This window comes from Tauraco erythrolophus, chromosome 17 (genome assembly GCF_009769465.1).
Source record: "Tauraco erythrolophus isolate bTauEry1 chromosome 17, bTauEry1.pri, whole genome shotgun sequence".
NCBI classification, from domain to species: Eukaryota; Metazoa; Chordata; class Aves; order Musophagiformes; family Musophagidae; genus Tauraco; species Tauraco erythrolophus.
In genome coordinates, this window is record NC_141481.1 from 6,716,716 (window position 1) to 6,736,297 (window position 19,582).

Consider the following 19,582-nt stretch of genomic DNA (forward strand, 5'->3'; position numbering starts at 1 on the left):
TTGTGTGTTGCTTCTGTCAATGTTTAGCAAACTTAAGAAGCAGAACCTTTGGTTCTTTTAGTCAAGTAAAAATATTCTCATGTAACCACAAAAATACAACTTCCAGAGAAAAATGGAAGTCCATGAAGAAGTCCACTTTCAATAAAACTGAGGTAGTACTGCTCTTTTATTACGTGATGTGTAAGAGATTTAGATACAAATCGTCATCTACCACTCAGTTGACTGACAGGTACAGTAATTTTATAAAACAATCCCAACATTTAGTTTGAAACTCCAAAAAAAAGGAATGATCTGGATTCATTCGCTAAGAGTTAGCTTAAAATGGGAATTAGCCATATTACAAAAAGCTGTTGCTTACGTTGTTTTTTAGAGCCTTATTACCAGGGGGGATTAATGCATTTATAATTAACAGTTAACACTGCTGTTCATCTTGGTATAAAACCTTAAAATTATTACAGCCTAAAATTTCAACAATGTAAACAGCACTACACACAGTACAGACCTGCCCTGACAGATGTAGTATGAAAAACTTAATCTGGCACTGTATAATTTAGCAATGTTAATTTAACCTAACTAAAAAGATCTACATTGTGCAAGAAATATCAGACTTACTTATACTAATCTGAAGTCTTAAAAAAAAACAACCCCAAAATGCTTAACTTGTAGCCAGGGTCAAATATTTCAGGGCAAGAGTAAAAGGAATAACCAAAATTAAGAAAGTGCCTAAAACATGATACAGCATTTTAGAGCCCTTTCGAAGACAAGGCAGAAAAAGGTGTAAAGTAGAAAAATCTGGAGCCTCGGTAATTTCCAGAAACATCCAGAGTTTACATTTCATGAAGGGCAACAGGTTGCTTTCCTCACTGCTGCTTCGACGCCGCTAAGTCTGTTCCTCCGCACACAGGCTCTCTGTGTCCGAAGACGTAATACATTTGGTTTCCTCTTCCTTTTTCCTTCGCTCCATCTCCCACTCCACAAAGGTATCGAAGAGACTCGGCCACGCCTCGTCCTCGCTGTAGTTGCTAAGGTCCGGTCCGATCACCTGAGTAAAATTTAGAAACATGTTCCACGTGTCCCGGGAGATTCCCTTGATTCCTGAGGGGTTCTCGATTAGGAAGTGTAACCACTGGTCCAAAATGGGGGGCTTGTTTTGGGTAAAGACTAATTTCCAAAGGGCAATGGCTATTTCCCGATGTAGCGACCTCTGTCCTTCTTCAGAGTCCAGGCCGAACTGGAAGGTGAAACGATAGAGATCCTTGAATTTATCTTCTTGCTTGGCTTCATGTAAGAGGCTGGGGAACCTTGCACAAATGCCATCAATGCTGTCCGCGTTTATTGCTCTGCAGCCTTCAAAAAACTCCTTCCTATTAAGCAAGAGAAGAGAAATTAGCGCGACCGCTTCCCACTAACCTCAGGTGCTGAACGCTTCCCATCTCAGCAGAATCGGAAAAGGGGTATCTGGACAAGACAAGGCGTGCTTTCAGCCCAGGTGGCACAAAATCTTGGCAATGGGAGCTACTGGAAGGGGAGAAGTTTCCAAGAAATTTCTCATGGCTTGGGGAACCACAGACACTGCTCAGGTCTGCTGGGGCACTGCTAGCATTCGACAGATTTTGCTGTCTGACTTTATGGCTACTTGATAATACCACATCAGGTGCCTTTCGCAATAAAAAGTGAATAAAATTTACCACAGAAGAAATGTCAAACGTTTGAAAACACCACATGTACACACTGAAGCGCCATATATAACCAGCTCGAGTCACTATTGCTCGTATCTAAACACCCATGCTTTGGGCAAGCTGTTCTCAAGGGACAGAGCAGGTCACTGAAGGCTTTCCTGCGTTTTTTGGTTGCTCTTCCAGCCTGCAAAATAAAAAGGGTGCCAACAGTGACAGTCAGCAAGGCACCTGCTGAGAGAGTGGAAGAGAGCACGGCATCACACGGCACAGCCTACAATGCAACGTGGAAACACCGCTTGAAGCACCAGCCTAATTAGCCTGCTAATAATCTGGGCAAGTGGGCAGATCGTTAGCTCTGATTTCTCTAACACTCATGAGCAAGTGTTATAAGCAGCCAATATTAACCAAAGCCAGCAGACTCGGATGTGGGATGGGCTGGAGGGAAGACAGGAGACAGGGCAGCGCTCTGGAGAAGACCACATTGCTTTCCTTGATGGAAGAAATCAATCAGCACTTGTATCATCGAGCGAGACATTAAACAAAGGTAACCTCTCACTGCTAGATTTGCCCTCTTTCCAAGAAAATCAAAACAATGTTAATAAAACTCATGGTGGTTGTGCAAAATCACAGATGCTACTTGCAATTCCTTTACCACGTTAACAAACACCTGCACCGTCAGCCTCTAGTAAATCCACATTTGCATTCCAGAGTAACTCATCCATTTGACACACACCCACAGAGACTCTGAAGATGCTGGAAAAGCTATCTGTGTTCAGTGCACAGCAGAGGCTTGGTTCAAGGCTCAGAACACTAATTTTGAAAGTTATTAGCTGAGTAAAAATAGGTAGTATTACTCCTAATAAACCAATCTAGTCAGACTGAAAATAAAAAATTCATTCTCTCTGAGCAAGTCCTTGTAGGAAGTCTTTACTTGCTCTTACGAGGACATTGAGAATAAAGTTGGGGGGGCGGGGGGGGGGGGAGTGTGTTGTGGTTTTGTTGTGGTGTTTGGGGTTTTTTTCTGGTAAGTTTTAGTCATTCTATTACTTCCCGTAGCATCACACATGCCATAAGCCTGCTGACTGACTCCCTTGTCCAGAAGGACAGACAGCACTTCAAATACCAATCACTTGTCAGCCAGTATGAAACAGCTACCAGTGTCAAAAACCTTGTGTTTCCTTCCCTCTCTATGCTTTAGCAGGATTATTCTTGGAAAAACACATTAAGTGTAACACTGGTTAGGCAGGAACAATTTTTAGGAAGCAGCCTGTCATTTTTTCACAGAATAATAAACAGATTTGGCAGCAATTACTAAGGAATCTCACATTATTTTGAAGCAAAACTTAATTTCAGCATCCAGTCTCATCACCAAGATAATGCTGGGTACAGTAAAACCACTTTTGGTAAATGAAGAATAAGTGAATGTCTACAGAATCTCACTACACTGTTCATCATTAGCAGCATAATACCCAAAAAGGCATTTTCGGTTCTGAAACCCACTGTGAGGGGAAGGGGAAAAGAGGACAATACAGAGCTTACCTTCTGCAGTGGTAGGAATTAATTTGATCAAAATGCAAGTGTTAGAAGAAATAAGTGAAGCTAATGAGGCTCTCTCCAACATACAGACGACAGGATATACTTTAACAAATGAAAATAATTACAAGTTCTACAAGAACTAACCTTGTAAATTTGCACATGGTAGCAGCCTGGAATTTCCAAGCCAAAACTAGCACTTTAAATTCAGTGGGATCAACACAGAGGTCATTGCAAAATCGTTCCATTCCTTCTTCCAGTATGGCATCTTCCCGTTCATCCTTATACCTCCTAAATAACTCTCCGATCCTTTGGAGTGAAGATTCTTCTGCGCTGGAAACACAGTCTTTTTTGTATCTCCAGAAAACATTGGAGGCTGACTGGACTCTACAGCAGCATCTGTTTTCTTTGTCCCATTCACAAGTATATCTCCTGAAGACTTCCCGCAAGCTGAACCATGGTTGTCTTTGTGGACTGCACTTCTCTTACTATGTGATTTGCTGCCGGATTCCCTTTCCCCATTTTTGCTGCCAAGGGTAGAAGAAGGATTCTTGCACTTGGTGACACACTGGCCCATGATGTTGCAAGCCCAGCTTCTAGAGCAGTCCCCTTGCCGTCAGACACCCTCGCAGCTGCTCTTCAACACATCTCACCATGCCATTAGCGGCAGTCAGCTAACCTGAAAAACAGTTTGAGAGTCAAATTGCTGCTTTTCCACAAAGAATATCCTAACTAGTAAACGTGGGATAACATTCGCCAGCAAGAGACTGACTTCAAGACATTTAAGTTTTGTGTACTGAAAAGGAGTAGTGTACAGAAGCTTGGCATATGCCGTAAATTTCAGGCAATTTCAGGCTGTTTTACCTAGAAATCAATGCAGCTCACTCAGTGGCTGCAGTATACTAACGGGTCCTAATAAAGGAAATTCCTGGAATTCTTACTGTAACATAGGTTACAAAGAGGTTGATTCATGTACAGACTTCATCAAGACAGACTACTCTAACCCAGAAATATTTTAAAGGAAATGGTTTTTAAAAGTATACCCACATTTTTTATATAGAATATAAAACACTGAAACAAAGCAGGGGGCACAGGGGGGATGGACAGGACGGGACACTGATGGGACAACCTGGCAAAGACTTAAGCATTAGATTTAGACTGTACCTTCAGCAAATGGGCAAAAGGGTTTTGGTTTGGGTTTTGGTTGTGGTTTTTTTTTTTTCTTTTTTTTCTTTGAGAGGAGTATGTGTGTTTTGGTTTTGTTTTTTTTTTCAGGGGGGTTGGTTGGTTGGGTTTCATTTCTTTGGGGGGAGAGTTGTGGATTTGTTTTTAAACAGAGTTTGGAATCTAGAGTTTTGTTCTTAAAACATACACAGAGTGTGTTTGGAGAAAGGAGGAAGCATTCACTTTTCATGCAAGATTAGGAATTATTCATTGTTTCAAGTGGGCTCCTCCCTTCAGGTAACAAGACAGAGGGAGGGGCCCTTTTTAATGAACTTTTTCAGACACACACACATGCAGATAAGAAGTAGTAACTCCAGTAAAAAAAAAATCAAAATTAAAATGCCAAAATTATTTCATCATACTCTGTTTTCATATATCACAACGTTAAAGCCTTGCATGTTTATAAAGGATATTTTACCTACAGAAAAGGGTTCTTAAGTTTTCCCTATTAAAACCAGACTAACACTCTGACACTATCCTATCAGCATGCAGCCATGCTGTGGACAGTCTATTTCTCAGAAACATCAACTCCAAGAAAGTAATTGCTTATCATATTCCTCTTTTACCTACTTTTTTGCATGTAAACTCCGCTGTCAGTTAGGCAAAAGCCTCAAATATAAAAATTGGGTTTGCCTTGTCTTAGCTTACTGCTTCCAAGTTACAGAATTAGAACAAGAAAGAAAAGAGATAAAAATTAAAAATTAAGAAATAAAATAGATGTCATGTCAGTTTTCCTGTATTCTTTCTTGGGTAAAGCTCTTCTGAGACCGAATCCCTATTTTAAGCTGTAAACCAACTTGGAACAGCAGCACCAAGTGCAGATGAGTTCTCCAGAAATTAGGATTACAAACATAAAACTTCTCTCAGCCATTATATCTGTTTTGGCAAAACAGCACACATGCAGTTTCACGAGCAAAAAAATTCTTTTTGCCAGTACAACAACAGTCAAGATGCTGGTTCCAACTACCTGGCTTCTCTTCCCTTCCCCAATCCCTTTTCTTAAACCCATAACCCACAAGCAGAACTAACAAAACCTATTTTTAAGCAGAAGGAGGAACAAACATCTGGTACATGCTTTCATCAAACTGCTCTAAAGATTAACTTTGTAGCATCATTTCTGTAGGCAAGTAAAGTTCAGTTTCATGTATTCGAGAATAATTTCTTATTCATTTGTATTTAAAAGGATTCATTAAAATATGCATTTCCACATAAACAACCGAAAAGACAATTTCACTGGTCCTTAGTCCTTCACAGCCCTTTGTGAATTGCAGAGTACAGCCCGACACTGGCTCCTGTGCTGCCACACATCTGAGCAACATCACCTTCCCTAGTCTGCACCAGTCATTTTTTCATTACCCCAAAGCAAACAGGATATTATTAGGCAGTATAAATTACTGCTTAGTGATTAACTCCCAGATACCAGCCTTACTTTTCACCCCATGCTCCCTTTAAATTAATCAGAATTCAAATGCTGCATCTACACTAATTCTTATTCTTCTATCAGTTTCTCAAAGGCAGCTAGCACTACTTTGGCTAAGATTTTATTTAGAGACAAGCATGCAAGTAAAGGAACAGAATAAAAAAATCCTGAGTAAAAACTAGTATTAGAGTTTAAGGTAGAGCTTAGCTAGTTTATAAAACTTTCTGCTCAAACACATAACAGCAATTATTAGCTGTGAGGGATTCGAAACAGCTTTTCCCTATGGGCAGGTTAAAGAATAGCTGCCTATTAGTGAACGGTACTTTCCTCTGGAGTAGCTGGTAGCAGTCAAATCACACACAGCCAGAGATGAATCCAATTCACTTTAGGAATCCCAATTTAAAGTTTGGTTTGTTTTTTTTAAAAAAAAGATAGTTTGCAAGACTTACATACTCTGTCCGTAAATTTTCCTAACAGAAAGCAATTCATGCTGTCATGTTTCCTAAGCAACAGCTTGTACTAATGACAATAACAATCTAATATTCGAGTCTACAAAGTGACATCACCAGTACGATGAAACAGACGCAGTTTATTGTCATTTGCTGTCATGAAAAGACAGCATTACAACCCGTAGAAGGAAGGCCAGCCAGCATTACTAAACACCTGTATGTGAGGAAGTGTCCTGACAGACGTTTCTGAACACTGCTGAAGAGCACAGGAACATCACCCACAAAGCGCAAGTTACCCGTGTCCCCCGCAGCGTCCCCCTCTAACAGCCACGTTTTCTGTGTTCCAACCAACTTGCCTTACACAGAGCTGATGCTGCTCCTGAACAGCCACTGCCTGGGCTCTGCGAGCACCGCTCTTCCCTGCAGTACGAGTTCTTCCTTCCTCCTCCTTGCCAAGGTGGGTTTCAGAGCACAATCCTACTCCTTATGAACAAACACTAGAAGATACAGAAATACAGTTGCTGCAATTCCTCACTTTTCTACTACCTGAAACTTGATGCCACATGCCAGATACTTTGAAGCATTCTACCCCAAAAATAGCAAAATGAGCTTGGGAAAAAAAAAAAAAAAAGACTGCATCCGCTGGCAGTTTGTGCATGTATCTGGTTTTGTAAGAGACAAGTCTTTTGGCGCTCCATCAGTTACCCTCTTACAAAACGCCTTCACTGAGCTGGATCCACTTCACTTACTAGTCACCTCCGCTTCCTACATGACTCAGGTTTCAAGGCATGAAAGGAACAAGAGCCTCGGAAGGAGATAGAAACAAGTGGGAGAACTCAGCCCTTTTGTTAAGGGAGGCTGGAGAGAGGATCCAATTGCAGCATCAGGAGCTGCACTGAACTCAGTGTTCAAGGAGTATGAGAAAGCACTCTCGGGAAAGCAACCAGAGCTACTCATTTAACTAGAGAGCAAAGCAAGTGTCACGTCTAGGTCATGCTGGTTACAGTTAAGTGAGCACAAGGATATACAGAGATATTTCTCCCAGCTGGATCGGGAACAACAGGCATAAAGTTCTTGCATATCCAAAGGTTATACATGGCAAATCACCAGTTCCCAAAAGGATCAGTTCCCAAGAGCAAAATTACCGTCGCAGGCTTGTACAACACAACAGCGAGACACAAAAGGCAGCGCTGCCCGCGGGTTTTGCCCTTCTACTACGATCAAAATTCTGGGCTGAAGTGGGACCGTACTCAGCACTACAAGATCCAGTACTCCCAGAGACGTCTGATTACTCAGGCAAGAACTGAGCAATAACCTACAGTAACTATGAATCACCAAGATGCCCACGAGGCCATCTTCCACATAACAGGAACTGCAAAGCAGAGATCAACAATGATGCTCTGTGGTCCTTTCTAGAAAGGAGTAAGCAACTGGAAACACAAGAAGACTAGTGTGGTGACTACAGCCAGTTAAAGGAAAGGCATCCTCCGAGAACAAAGGATGTCTAGAACCATATTGCCCAACGCACTAAATGGAAAACCTAGAGAGGACTGGAAAACTTGCTATCGCTTGGTGGGGCTTTATGTTTTGTTTTGGGGTTTTTTGGTGGTGTTTTGTTGTTGGTTTGTTGTTTGGGTTTTTTTTTAGTGCTGTTGTAAGGGATTTAGTTTTTCTCCATTTTCAAGTGGCCAGATCACATTAACTCAAGATTTGAAAGGAACAAAACAAAGTGACTCAGTAATAATTCTCTGTCATAAAGCACACCATGGCACAACTGAAAACAGTAGCACTGAAGTCGGGGAGAGCTGGCAGGAGGAGAGAAGATGCAAAGGAGATACTTAAGTAACCCTGTATTTTTCTTTAATGACCCACGTTGTTGTAGTAATAGAAATTATTTGATACATCCAGAGAATAACAAAACACAGCCAAGCATTATGTCGTTTAAAGTGTTGCATCAGAAAGTATTTACAATGAGTTTCAAAACGCAGAAAGTATCCAGAGAGAAGAGGAAGAAACATTCTACGCATTCAAGAACACCTCGATGACAAATTTAGGAAATCTTGTAACAAAAGGGGACCCAGCTCGGCCAACCATTAAATCCTTCCTCAAGTAGTAGTTCACTAGCTAAGGCAAAGACAACATCGCTAGAGCTTAACTAAGCCTCAACTTTTTGCAAACACTTGAGCATAGTCTGTAAGAATTTTACAGAATTTCACTATGCATTATTTACCTTTCTGTGGACAGGGATATATAGCTTCTAAAATAGTTATTTTAGAGAGAGCAGGGAACAGTATCATGGGTGCCCCATCATTTTTCCAGCTCTGAACAGACACACACAGCTTTCCATCGGGGAGGCAGGAGGGGATCATTGCAAGTGCTGAACCAGAAGCAATCGCTGCTCTAACAACTGATGCTGGGCAAGTGATCTTGTAAGCAAACATCTAATACTTACATAGTTTCAGCTACACAGGGAATCATTCCACTAGCTTTCACAGCCTCCTTCAGGCTCTCTGGGTTCCACATGGAACGCTGTAAAACAAAAGACCACACAAGTCTTTACTTTTAGAAGAGGCTATGAAAAGCATAAAATGCACCACATCTCTCAGAAGTGACTATGCATTTAACAAAGCCCTTCGGAGCCAAAATCCATTTGTTGAAAGAGTCATTTTATAAAACTACTTCACTTTTTTTACTTACTAAGTAGCATTAACACCACTCACTCTGCATTGTCATATAAAGCATAGATCAGGTACTGAATACAACAGACCAGTTCAAATGTTTGTTAGGAGTAAACACACACTTCCGGATGATTTTATGGCTTTCAGCAGGGGAGAGTTAATTCCTCATTTCATGCACTGGAAGCAAAACAGAGGACATGCTATCATTGTCAATGCATGTTAGTTAAGCGGCTGTTTAATCTGTGAATGCCAGACAGCTGCTACCTAGCAAAGCGTAATTTCAGTCTAGAAAGTAATTCTCTTTTTTCATTCTCTAGCACATTCTTTTCCATGTTTGTTTTCCCATGTTCAGTTGAGCTGGCTCAACTTCACTTCTTTTAAATTCCCAGCTCTGCTGTATAACTACGAAGCTCTGAAGAGATGACGACAGACAAAGGTATGTCTGGTTTCTGTAGCAAGAGCTACAACTCTAGCACCTAGTCAACACCTCTGTATCTGATCTAGAAAAAAAAAACACAACAAGAAAACTCCGGCAAAGCTCCTCTGTTCCACCACACTAACAGAAACACTAAAACGTCTTGTTTTTACAGCTCTCAGTACATCTAGGGAGCAGACAGGTGATCAAAAGTTACCTTTCTGCATGCTTACTTTTTACATGAGACTTACTTCTTAGGAAACAAGTGGGAACATTAGCTTGTTCCGTGCTTTCTTCATTAGAAAGTAGGGAAGGGATGTAGAAAGACAACCATAAAACAAGTTCTTATCGCACATGCCAATCTCCACATAAATTGAGTTTTCCCCAAACTTGAGTCCTATACCTGGATTAAGACAAATAAAGCCTAGTTCAGATCAAAGTTTTCAAGGTGTTAGCCCAGGGAAACAGGCACCCGAAACACTTCAAAACTCCTAGAAACTGTGGAGTGATACTTTCACCCGCAATATACACATGGAGCAAAAACATATCTCCATTCCATCATTTTTAGACATTTACTTTTGAGATGGATAGTCCAAAAAGCCTCCTTCACTCTGGATCTATATCCTCCACTTCCAAAACTCATCTTCCACAGGAACAACCACCCTTTTGCCCCCACAACCACCTCACAGCCCTTTCAGCATACACTGAAAGGGCTGCCCCGTGCGGGGCACGGCCACCAGCGAGCTCAAACATGCACAGAACAGAGCAGCTCCTGCCTCTCGCAGTAGAAGCACTAACTTGGATTTCTTTGTATTTGACTATAGCGACCCGTGAATTTGAATAATTTAAGAAAGTGTAACATCTGGCACTTCTATGTTAATTTCTTTTGGCCCCCTGCAACTAAATAATTCCTTTTATAAATCATTGGGGGAGGAAAGAAGAGACGGGAGGGAGGGCACTGTGCTGCCTCATTCCCACAGGAGCCTGCTTAAATAGAGGAGAAGCAACATCTTAAGCTTCACATTTTAAAAACCATTGTCATGGCAACTTTATGCAACAAACTAACTACTTTTCAAACAGATTCGTATTTCTTTGGAAGAAATCTATGATCCACCAAATCTATATTTCCAGTTGACTACAGCATATACTGGAAACAAACACTTACTTCAAGTTCAAAATAAGCTGAATCTGATGGAGTTTGGCCCTACCTGGCAAGAGCCAAATGTTTTCAGGTTTTGAAGTAGTTTCCACCTTTTTTTAATTGTTAATGTAGTAGCAGGTCTAACCTTCTGTGACAACATAATTATGGGATGTAAAATAAAAAGTTAGTGTGGGTTAGCAGTTAAAAAACCAGGTTCCTCGAGTCTTCATTTAAAGGCTATCATAACGCAGCAACGCGCTGTGGCTGACTTCATCCTCAATCACGCAAGGTGACTGCGGCACGGGTGGAAAGAAGCATCGATGCTTTCATGGCACAGGTTTTAATTCGGTCCTTGGGTCAGGCTGGCAAGGTACAGGTGCAAGGTACTGCGGGCACCAAGCATGCCCCCTCGCTGGAGGAGTGTCACGCAACAGTAAGTCAGAAAACAGCCTGCATCACTCGTTAGCAATCCCACTCAGTGGCCCACTGGGAAAATAAGGAAGCAAATGGCGTACACCCTCAGGATTATGGAGACCTTTGTTTTGCTCACCTGCCTCTTTCTGCACTTGTGTCTGACTCCCCCCTGTGACTTTGGCTCTCCTGAGCACTGGTGCACAGAGGATCACACTGCAGAAACACTGCAGCACCAAAGCCACTATCGCCCTCGACACTTGTCCTCAGCTGCTCTTCTAGGGGTAAGAGCTGACAGTATTCCCGCAGAAAGCAACTTTCTTTGCTTTTCTGTGGGGAATCACTGAAGAATTACTGATATCGTTTCCCTTTTCACCTGGCAGAAATCAAGACAATCAACTCTGCATGTGGAAGATTTTACTGTGCAGTTAAGAGTTTTATACCACAGCACCAAAACACTTGGTGCATAAATGTTAAAGTGTAAATGAAGCTATGGAAACAGCTTATTTCAAGTCATAACCTGCAATGAAACTTTCTCAGCAAAAGCATTCCGACTCCAGCACAGTGGGCACAAAGACACCTGACCACATCCCTAACCAAGCACTGTGACAGCACCAGGCTGTCAGACAGATCTGCTCCGCACCCCTGCTGCAGAAATACATTTATGCAAAGTTACCTAAGAGGAAGTCTAAAAGCAGGAAAGTCCTGCTGCAATTAGTTAAAAATGAATTATTAGTTTGTCAGGCTTCCTGCATTTCAAGCACCTTCCAACGGACTAGAGCCAAGTTACGATTTTAGGGACGTACAGATGGGAACTTTGTCGATCTGTTCCACGTCAGGATAAGAAACTATTTCTGATTAACCTCACTTTGAGCTTTGGAAACAAACTGGAGCATTTAGAAATCTGATCAAACTGGGTAAAGTTTGTCTCTGCAGAACACACCTGTATCAGAGTAGAAGCTAGTTACACAGATGCAGGGGGGCTGGAACTAGATGATCTTTAAGGTCCCTTCCAACCCAAACCATTCTATGATTCTATGAAGAGGGACCCTGCAGACTTTTGGCTGCCACTTGGCAGAATGCTAAATGGCAATGGGAAAACCAAGGGGTTACTAGCCCAACAAAGTGTATGTCAGAAGCCTGAATACTTTGTCTCAAATGAGAGGTGGACTTGTTTGAGAAAGACCATACTGGGAAGGCTTAACTTGTTTTGAAGGGAAGAGAGGGGCAGGTACAAAAATATCTAAAAAAAAATCCAAGTAACAATAGATTCATGAACTGCTTCACCATGCCTACAGTCCATAATGTTGGGCCAGCTCTCAGTGCCAAGAACCAGAGCTATCACCAAAACTCTTCCTAGAAGCAGCCCCACAGTCGCCAGGAAGCAGGCAAAAATCTCTTAACAAACAACTGCATCTTGACGCGGTGTGCTGTCACTTCAAGCCCAAGGCTGGGACGTCAAAGAAGACTTTTTCATTCAAGACTCGGGCAGAAGAAACCAGCTTTCTGCACTCTTGAATAGCACCCTGCTAAGACACAGGGCATGACACCATGTTTTATGTTCAAACTGCAACAAGCAGTCTTTAAAAAAAAAAATGGAATAAACATTTTGGATCTGTAGTTCACTGTGTGCAGCTAATTATAAAAGGTTAGCTTAAGAAAAAATGAACAATAATGTGAAAAATGGTAGGGAAAGAGAGAGTAAAGGCACCGTACTACTATTTCCTCAAGGAAAACATTCCTCAAACAGCTTTTCCAGCAGACACACACACATCACCCTTGAATCCTTCCCTTTCTTTTACACTCTCTAACCACACAATACCTTATTTACCAATTACTTCTCATTGGTTTTCCACTTGGCCCCATTAAAGAGTTTTAAATCCTTTCCTATTATGTGCTTCATCCTACTTTATTAGGTGGGTGGAATGATTTGTTAGTATTATTGTATTTTCACAGAGCAAAACCAAGTCCAGTTAGCTAAATAACATACAATCTTAGAAGAGTGCCCGCAGGTGCTTCTGTAATGCAAATAAATTAATGAACTAATCACACAGCAGCAGTACTTGTTTTGAGAATCTATTTAGGCTCTGAGCAAGGCAACGGACAGAGGGGAAATCACAACAGCCAAATGACGTGGCTGTTCAAGATCACATCATCAATTTTCAGTAAAGCTGAAATCAGAACCCCAACCAGATTCCATCCAATTCCGTACCTCGTACATACTTAGACATGAACAAACTCGTTTACTTCACTGCACGTAACTCAAACCCTGGCTGAGTTTGAATCTACCACCTACAAAAAACAAGGATTCAGTCACTGAGCAATTCACCTCCACCTATTAAAAAACTACCAGTCTCACTCCTCTTCCCCAAGATCCTTGTCAAAGGCCATACAACCCAACGTCCACCATTTATAAAAAAAAAAGAAAATCATCATCTAACAAGAGTTTGTGAGTTTCTCCCCCCTTTAATGTGCAAAGGATTGTAAAAGAATAATCCTTCAGTGTTTTTCCAGGGTACACTGTAACTTTTGCACAGCATGATAGACCTTTAGCACCTTGGTTTGTATCATGAATAATTAAAAGCAGCACATGCCAGAGCCACTCTGTGCTCAGACACACGGTTCGCATCTCTACAGCAAAGCTACAGTTTATGGGACCAACAGAACCCAGGATCCTCACATATTTGACACAGACACAGCCTGCCGTAAGCATATGAAAGTAGCTGTGCTACAAATATTTATCTTACTCTGTCTCAGTCAATTCCGTAAATTAATCTACGGAAAACTGCAACTATCCTGGAGCCAAACCAGAATAACTTTGAAAAACCACCTTGGTCTACAATCCGCTCTGCAATGGAAAAAAACATTTACTTTTAAACTGAGCTAAGTGTGCACAGATTTTCTTTTCCACTGAGCTCAGTTAGCAGACTCCACCTTGAAGTGGCCCAGGCACCTTCACACACTATGTTCAGCTGAATAGAATTCAGGTAGATATCAAGTGATTCCTGTAACAATAAGTTATGCTTTAAAGTAATTGCAATAAGCGAATAACTTTATATTTCTCACTGCTCCCAACAACAGAGAACACCACTCAAATCACACAAAAGAAGAAAGTCCTCGCAGCAGCTCTAGTTAACAGCATCTCATCCCCAGCACGTTTCAAAGCAGCTGTGAGAACTGTGACCCACACCACTGCCTAACAGGGCAGCAAGGGGACAAGTCGAAAGACAAGAACCAGACCACCTCCTAAGATCACTTCTGGCAGCAGATGCTCCTAAGGAGTTTCCAGCAGGCCCGCGAGCCATCTCCACAGGTGTAACACAGTTCACAGGCTGCCAGCCTAAGGAATCACTCATTTCATGCAGTTGTGTAGCAACTTCATTACGAGCTGACCACGTGAATACTGGAATCATATTTATGCACCAAGAATTGGTTTAAGTGAAAGGACTGACATCTGAATGTGCTTTAAGAGCATATCCTTGGATTTTTAAACTGACTACGGATTTTAAAGCAGAAACTACACAAAGCCACCTGCAGAAACCCTAGTTCTGTCTACCGATTTAAGTCTCAACCTCCCTATGACAACAAACGACACCAACACTTTAACGCTGTGCAAAGGATGCTGCAGGATTTAGATGTCAACTGTATCAACAGCTTCAAAGGAGCTCCTCTGAGTACTTGAACTTAGGTCACCAGTTATAACAAAAACTCTCAGCTCTCCTTGAGAAATCTGCTGGCAGCTTCAATCAACGCACACATTTTGTTAGCAGGTTTTCATATAGCCTTGATTTCACTTGATGTCCTGTATCTCACAAGAGCCACAAGATGTGTAGGCATCGATCCTGTGCTTCATGAGACATAATCACTAACTCCAAGCACAGGTAACCATGCTTGAAGTTGGTACACATCAGACCTTCGGCATTTCCAGACCGCCCATTTATGTGCTGATCCAGAGTACTCGAGGCTTTCTGTGCAGACTCATCTGTAATGAAAATACTGAACAGTCAGCATATGACCAAAACCAAGTTCTAGGACATTTGTGTTTGTGAGTCTATTACTAAGCTACACACACCTCCCATAATCATAGGCATTAAGACTATTTTTCTCCTTCCTTTTTAATTTTAAAACAAAAGGATAAGACTGACTGCATTAGAAGTTTCAAAGTTGCAGAAGGAAAAGTATTACGCTAAAAAACTTCAGAGTAAGAACTAAAAACTGTCACTTTCTGCTACTATGTGGATGCACAAGTAAGACTGGTGTTTTTCAGGAACACATAATCCTTTTGGTTTTAAAAAAACACTTATGTTCACTAAACAGGAAAAGCAAGACAACAAATAACTGTGACTGTCATACTGTCTTTGGCAATCTGACTTTCTGGGAATAACGCACTGTGACAGGAGGTCAGTAACAGCATTCTCACATTTTGCTAAGGAAGTTTTGTCTTTCACAAAACAGATGTCACAGACAGAGCAGCATTTATAACTATTCTTTCTGAGACACCAGAAGATTATAGTAGCTCATTCTCTTTATTGGAACCCTGCCTCACCACCTATGCTTTTGTTGGTTTTTCTACAGTATTCTTGCTCCTATGAAAGAGTTCTTTAATACTTACAACTAAGTAGTCTCCTTGCCATCACTCTTCCAGTATCAAAACACTGCAATTGAACAACCTTTACCTAAAATCCACATTTTCTGCTTCCTTCAAGATGCAGACCATTGGACTGGAGAGCTGCCCCCCCAAGGCATACATAAAATGCAGGTGTAACAGTCTACATGGGTTAATTCTCAGATTATCTTTTAGGCAAGAAGTTTTCATTCATTTTCTCTTCCCGTATTTGCTCTGTTCTGGCTAACACTGAGATCAGAATGTAAAAGCATCACCAAACTGTCACACGAAAGCCACATGTCACAGGGGGGGCCTCCTTATGTCAACCACAAAGAATACTGGGACTTGTGCAAGGGAAAGCAGAGCTCTCCTTCAGTTTGCCAACCACCATTGCCTCTAGGGCTCTTGGACATGTTCACCTATGGCCAGTTACCGACAGCGGAGCAGTTCCACGAAACCTTTCCATGCAAGGGTGAAGACAAGGTATAACAGAACAATGGGATCATGTCTGCAAGGCTTGGCTTTTCTGATCACGCTCTGGGAAGGCTCCAACCCAGATCTGTAATTATTTGACTCAAACTAGAGTCAAAAGAAAAGGGGGGAGAGCAGGGGAGGGGGAATAAAAAAGAGATAGCTGAGTGTTTGAAACGACGCACTTCAGACTACTTACTGCATAGAAGACACCAACAAAACTAGCACAGACAGTTTACTTGTGTCATATGTTTACAGGGGGTAAATTGCAGGTGCCTTTTTACCAGAAGGCAACATTTGCCTTGAACATTTGCCACGAAATCACCATTGTTTCAAGTCAAGCTACTCTGTCATTACTGCTGAATAACTGAGTCAAGCATACAATTAATCCATGTCACGAACACAGACAATCTGCAAAACATTATAGCCATTTAATCTAGTATTTTTAAAAGGAGGAAGGGGAAAGAGACAAAAGAAATTATTAGACTTCCAGTAACCAGAAGACAAAGCCTATTAGTCAGAGGCAAATAAAGGAAAGGAAGCCAGCGAGATAAGATGCAGACCCCTAGGGAGAAGCAGCCAGAGCGAAGGAGCCCAGTCAGGGAATTCTGGTGAACACTGTTAAGGGGGTTCCCTCTTATCTTCTTGCGACTACCAAGTCCCTCAAGTGTTTACAGATTGTTCTTTCAGCCTCCAAGAATTCTGGCTACCAATCTTCAGCTCCTTTATTTTTAAGAACGAGGATGAAAGGACAGACTGTTTTTCTGACATCCCATGCCTTCACTTTTACAATGTCTTCTTACTCAGAGCACAGTTTTCCCCAGCACCAATAAAGAAAAGAGACTGCTGTAGTGTGAGACAGTTCTGAGCAGTACTGGAGTACTCACACTCCTGCCGACTTGCAGCTGTGCATCTCGATATCCAAACCACCTTTTTTCTGTCATGAGGAAACACAAGTTTAGAAAAGTCATCTCTATCCCCCATTCTTCCACCTCCTTTCCATCTACTTCATATTCCCCTGCCCCAGTACGCATACACACAACATACAGGACTTTTTTCCTGTTCCTTAAGCTGAACCAAAGAAAGCAGCAGAAGCAAGCCTCTTCCTCATCCACACACAAATTTGTCAGAACAAGTCCTTTTGTCTTAGAAGTCTGTAAAAAGGTCTGGCAGCCCCTCTTACTCAATATATACTTCTTTAATTTCAGTGACAGTCTTCCAAAAGAGCTGTTCTTGGTTTTCTTTCAAAGCCATCCCTTCAGTTCATCTGTTCACCTTTTTAAAATATAATTCGTGCTAAATAGAAGCAAGATGCAATCATCAATGAATTTCCAAGATCAACAAATTGTCAGCACTACTGACACAAATCAGTTAGAATTTGCTGTGAACACGACAATGTTCAACTCCAAAATACAGCAAGAAACTGCGCAGAGAAGTCACCTGAGCCAGACTTAAAAACCCAGGAGCAGATTACAGATCGTACTGCAGGCTATCAGTCTCAAGATGAAAGCAATTTCACAAGTATCACGCTGAGCAGCCAAGTGGTATCAAAGCTGTAGGTTCCTCCATTAATAGCTTTGTAAAATTACTTAAGGATTATGATCATTCATGTCTGCACATAAATTGCTATTAGGAAATAATCAGAATTTTAGAAACCATTACAAGAGCCGATATTTGCACTAAGTTTGAAAAGCCAGTTGTACTTTGTGAATCTGAACTAATTCAACACAGATCACAAGCTCTCCTTTTTCTGCTGATGTGCAGAAAATCTGTGCTTTAGCCTGCATGCTGCCTCTCATGTAAAACCTCTCTGAGGTTTTACACAGACCACTAATACACACCTGTGCAGAGCCAGTACGAGATTTTAAAGACAAACTACAGAACTGACAAGCACATGAAGTCAGATTTCTCTACTTCCACATGCAGCCTTAACCAAGGGACTATGTCTCCTTTTCTGAGGATTACCTTTTACCAGGGAAATACGCATAGACGTTCAGATGTGCTTCAGAAACATCAGTACTCAGACATTCTCTCTTCCCATTGCTTGGCCAAATAAAACACTAATACTATAGTTATACCTTAACTGTTTAATAAAGAGACTTTTAAACAATAAGAATGTATTTAGAAGCCTTTCGATCAACTGTTCTCCCAAAAAAAGACAGAACACAGAAAAACTGCAACTGCCAGCAAGGCCTGTTTGTAATTTTCAGAAAGGTAAGGCAGTTCCGTGCTTATTTGTACAGATATACCTCTTTTTTTCACAGCACTTAACCTATTACCCCTTTAAATTATGCGGCAGACATTACTATTCACAAAAAAGTTGCCAGCTGTGGATCAATGCTGTATTCCAATACTTGGCATCACTGTGCAGTTATCATGTAACATTTTGAAGGACAGCATATAAGCAGTGTTAACTATTTAAAAGATAATCAATGATTCTTTCCAGCAACCATAGTACTAATGGGAAAGGTGCATTCTGTCAACCAGCATTTGCTTGAAACACTAATTATGCAAGTTACAATTTAAGTTGTTACGAGCGGCTTATTAGCATCACCACAGCCCCAAAGAGTGAGTGATTAACGCAGACTGCAGCTTTCTAGGACGGGTAAACATACTCCGGAGAGGGAGAGAAAGCTAAAGCAGGAAGAAAACTGGCTGTGCAAAGGTGGCACAGTCAGATTACGAGAACTATCTTGGAAATAAACTGCTCTACGTTTTATCTCTCCGTCTTTTTCCTGAAAACGCTACGAACAGCCACCTTCCGGCACTACGAGCGCGAACGGTGGGCACGAAGAGTGTTCGAACAAAGCAGCTCATCTCAGCCCCGGAGGGGATGCGGTGCTGCGCGCAGGGAGGTGGCTCGTCAAGGAGCGTTTCAGGATCCTGCAGATGGCACACACCGAAATTCACATAATGGGGAAAAAATACCCGAAGCAGGGAGCCACCACCGTGACTCGGGGCACACCAGTCCGTGACGGACGGCTCTGCTCGGCGGCACGCAGCGCTGCCCCGGCCTGCGCGGAGCGACACGCAACAAACACCCACCGGACCCGCGCCCCGGACGGGACCGCCCCGCGCCGCCGCACCGGGGGAGGCTCCGGCTCCCGGCCGCGCACGCCGGGTCCGGCGGGGCCGCCAGCCCCGGGGGGCCGGGCGGGTTACCGCTCCCGGGGGGCCCCGCCGTGAGGGGGAAGCGCCAGCGGCGCGGGGCGCCCAGCGCCTCGCCGGCCCTGGCGGGGCTGAGGGGCAGAGCGGCGGCCACCACCGGGGCTGCCGGCCGAGCCCCGCAACCCGCGCCGCCGGCCGGGCCGAGCCGGGCCGGACCGAGCCCCGCGCCGCTCCCGCCGCCGCCGCCCTCCCCGCCCGCGGCTCCCGCAGCCCGGCGCGGACGGGAAGAGACGCGGTCCAATTCACTCACCGCCGCGGCTCCCTGCGAGACTGCCTCCCCCTCCCTGCATCACTTCCGGGGGTGAGCCGTCAGCTGGCGGCGGCGCTGTGACGCAGCGTGACGCAAGACGACGTGCCCGACGCCGCACGCACGGGGAGAGCGGCGGG

The 19,582-nt window shown here is 42.8% G+C and overlaps 1 protein-coding gene across 1 annotated transcript; it reads right to left on the minus strand.

Annotated features, from left to right (window-relative positions):
- Positions 1 to 148: 148 nt before the first annotated feature.
- On the minus strand, positions 149 to 19,508 carry DCUN1D3 (defective in cullin neddylation 1 domain containing 3). Its single transcript, XM_086622196.1, is given in 5 exon segments — positions 149 to 1,364; positions 3,360 to 3,567; positions 3,570 to 3,891; positions 8,758 to 8,834; positions 19,446 to 19,508. Coding segments are annotated over 3 exon segments (912 nt in total). The 5' UTR covers positions 3,790 to 3,891; positions 8,758 to 8,834; positions 19,446 to 19,508; the 3' UTR covers positions 149 to 880.
- Positions 19,509 to 19,582: the final 74 nt, after the last annotated feature.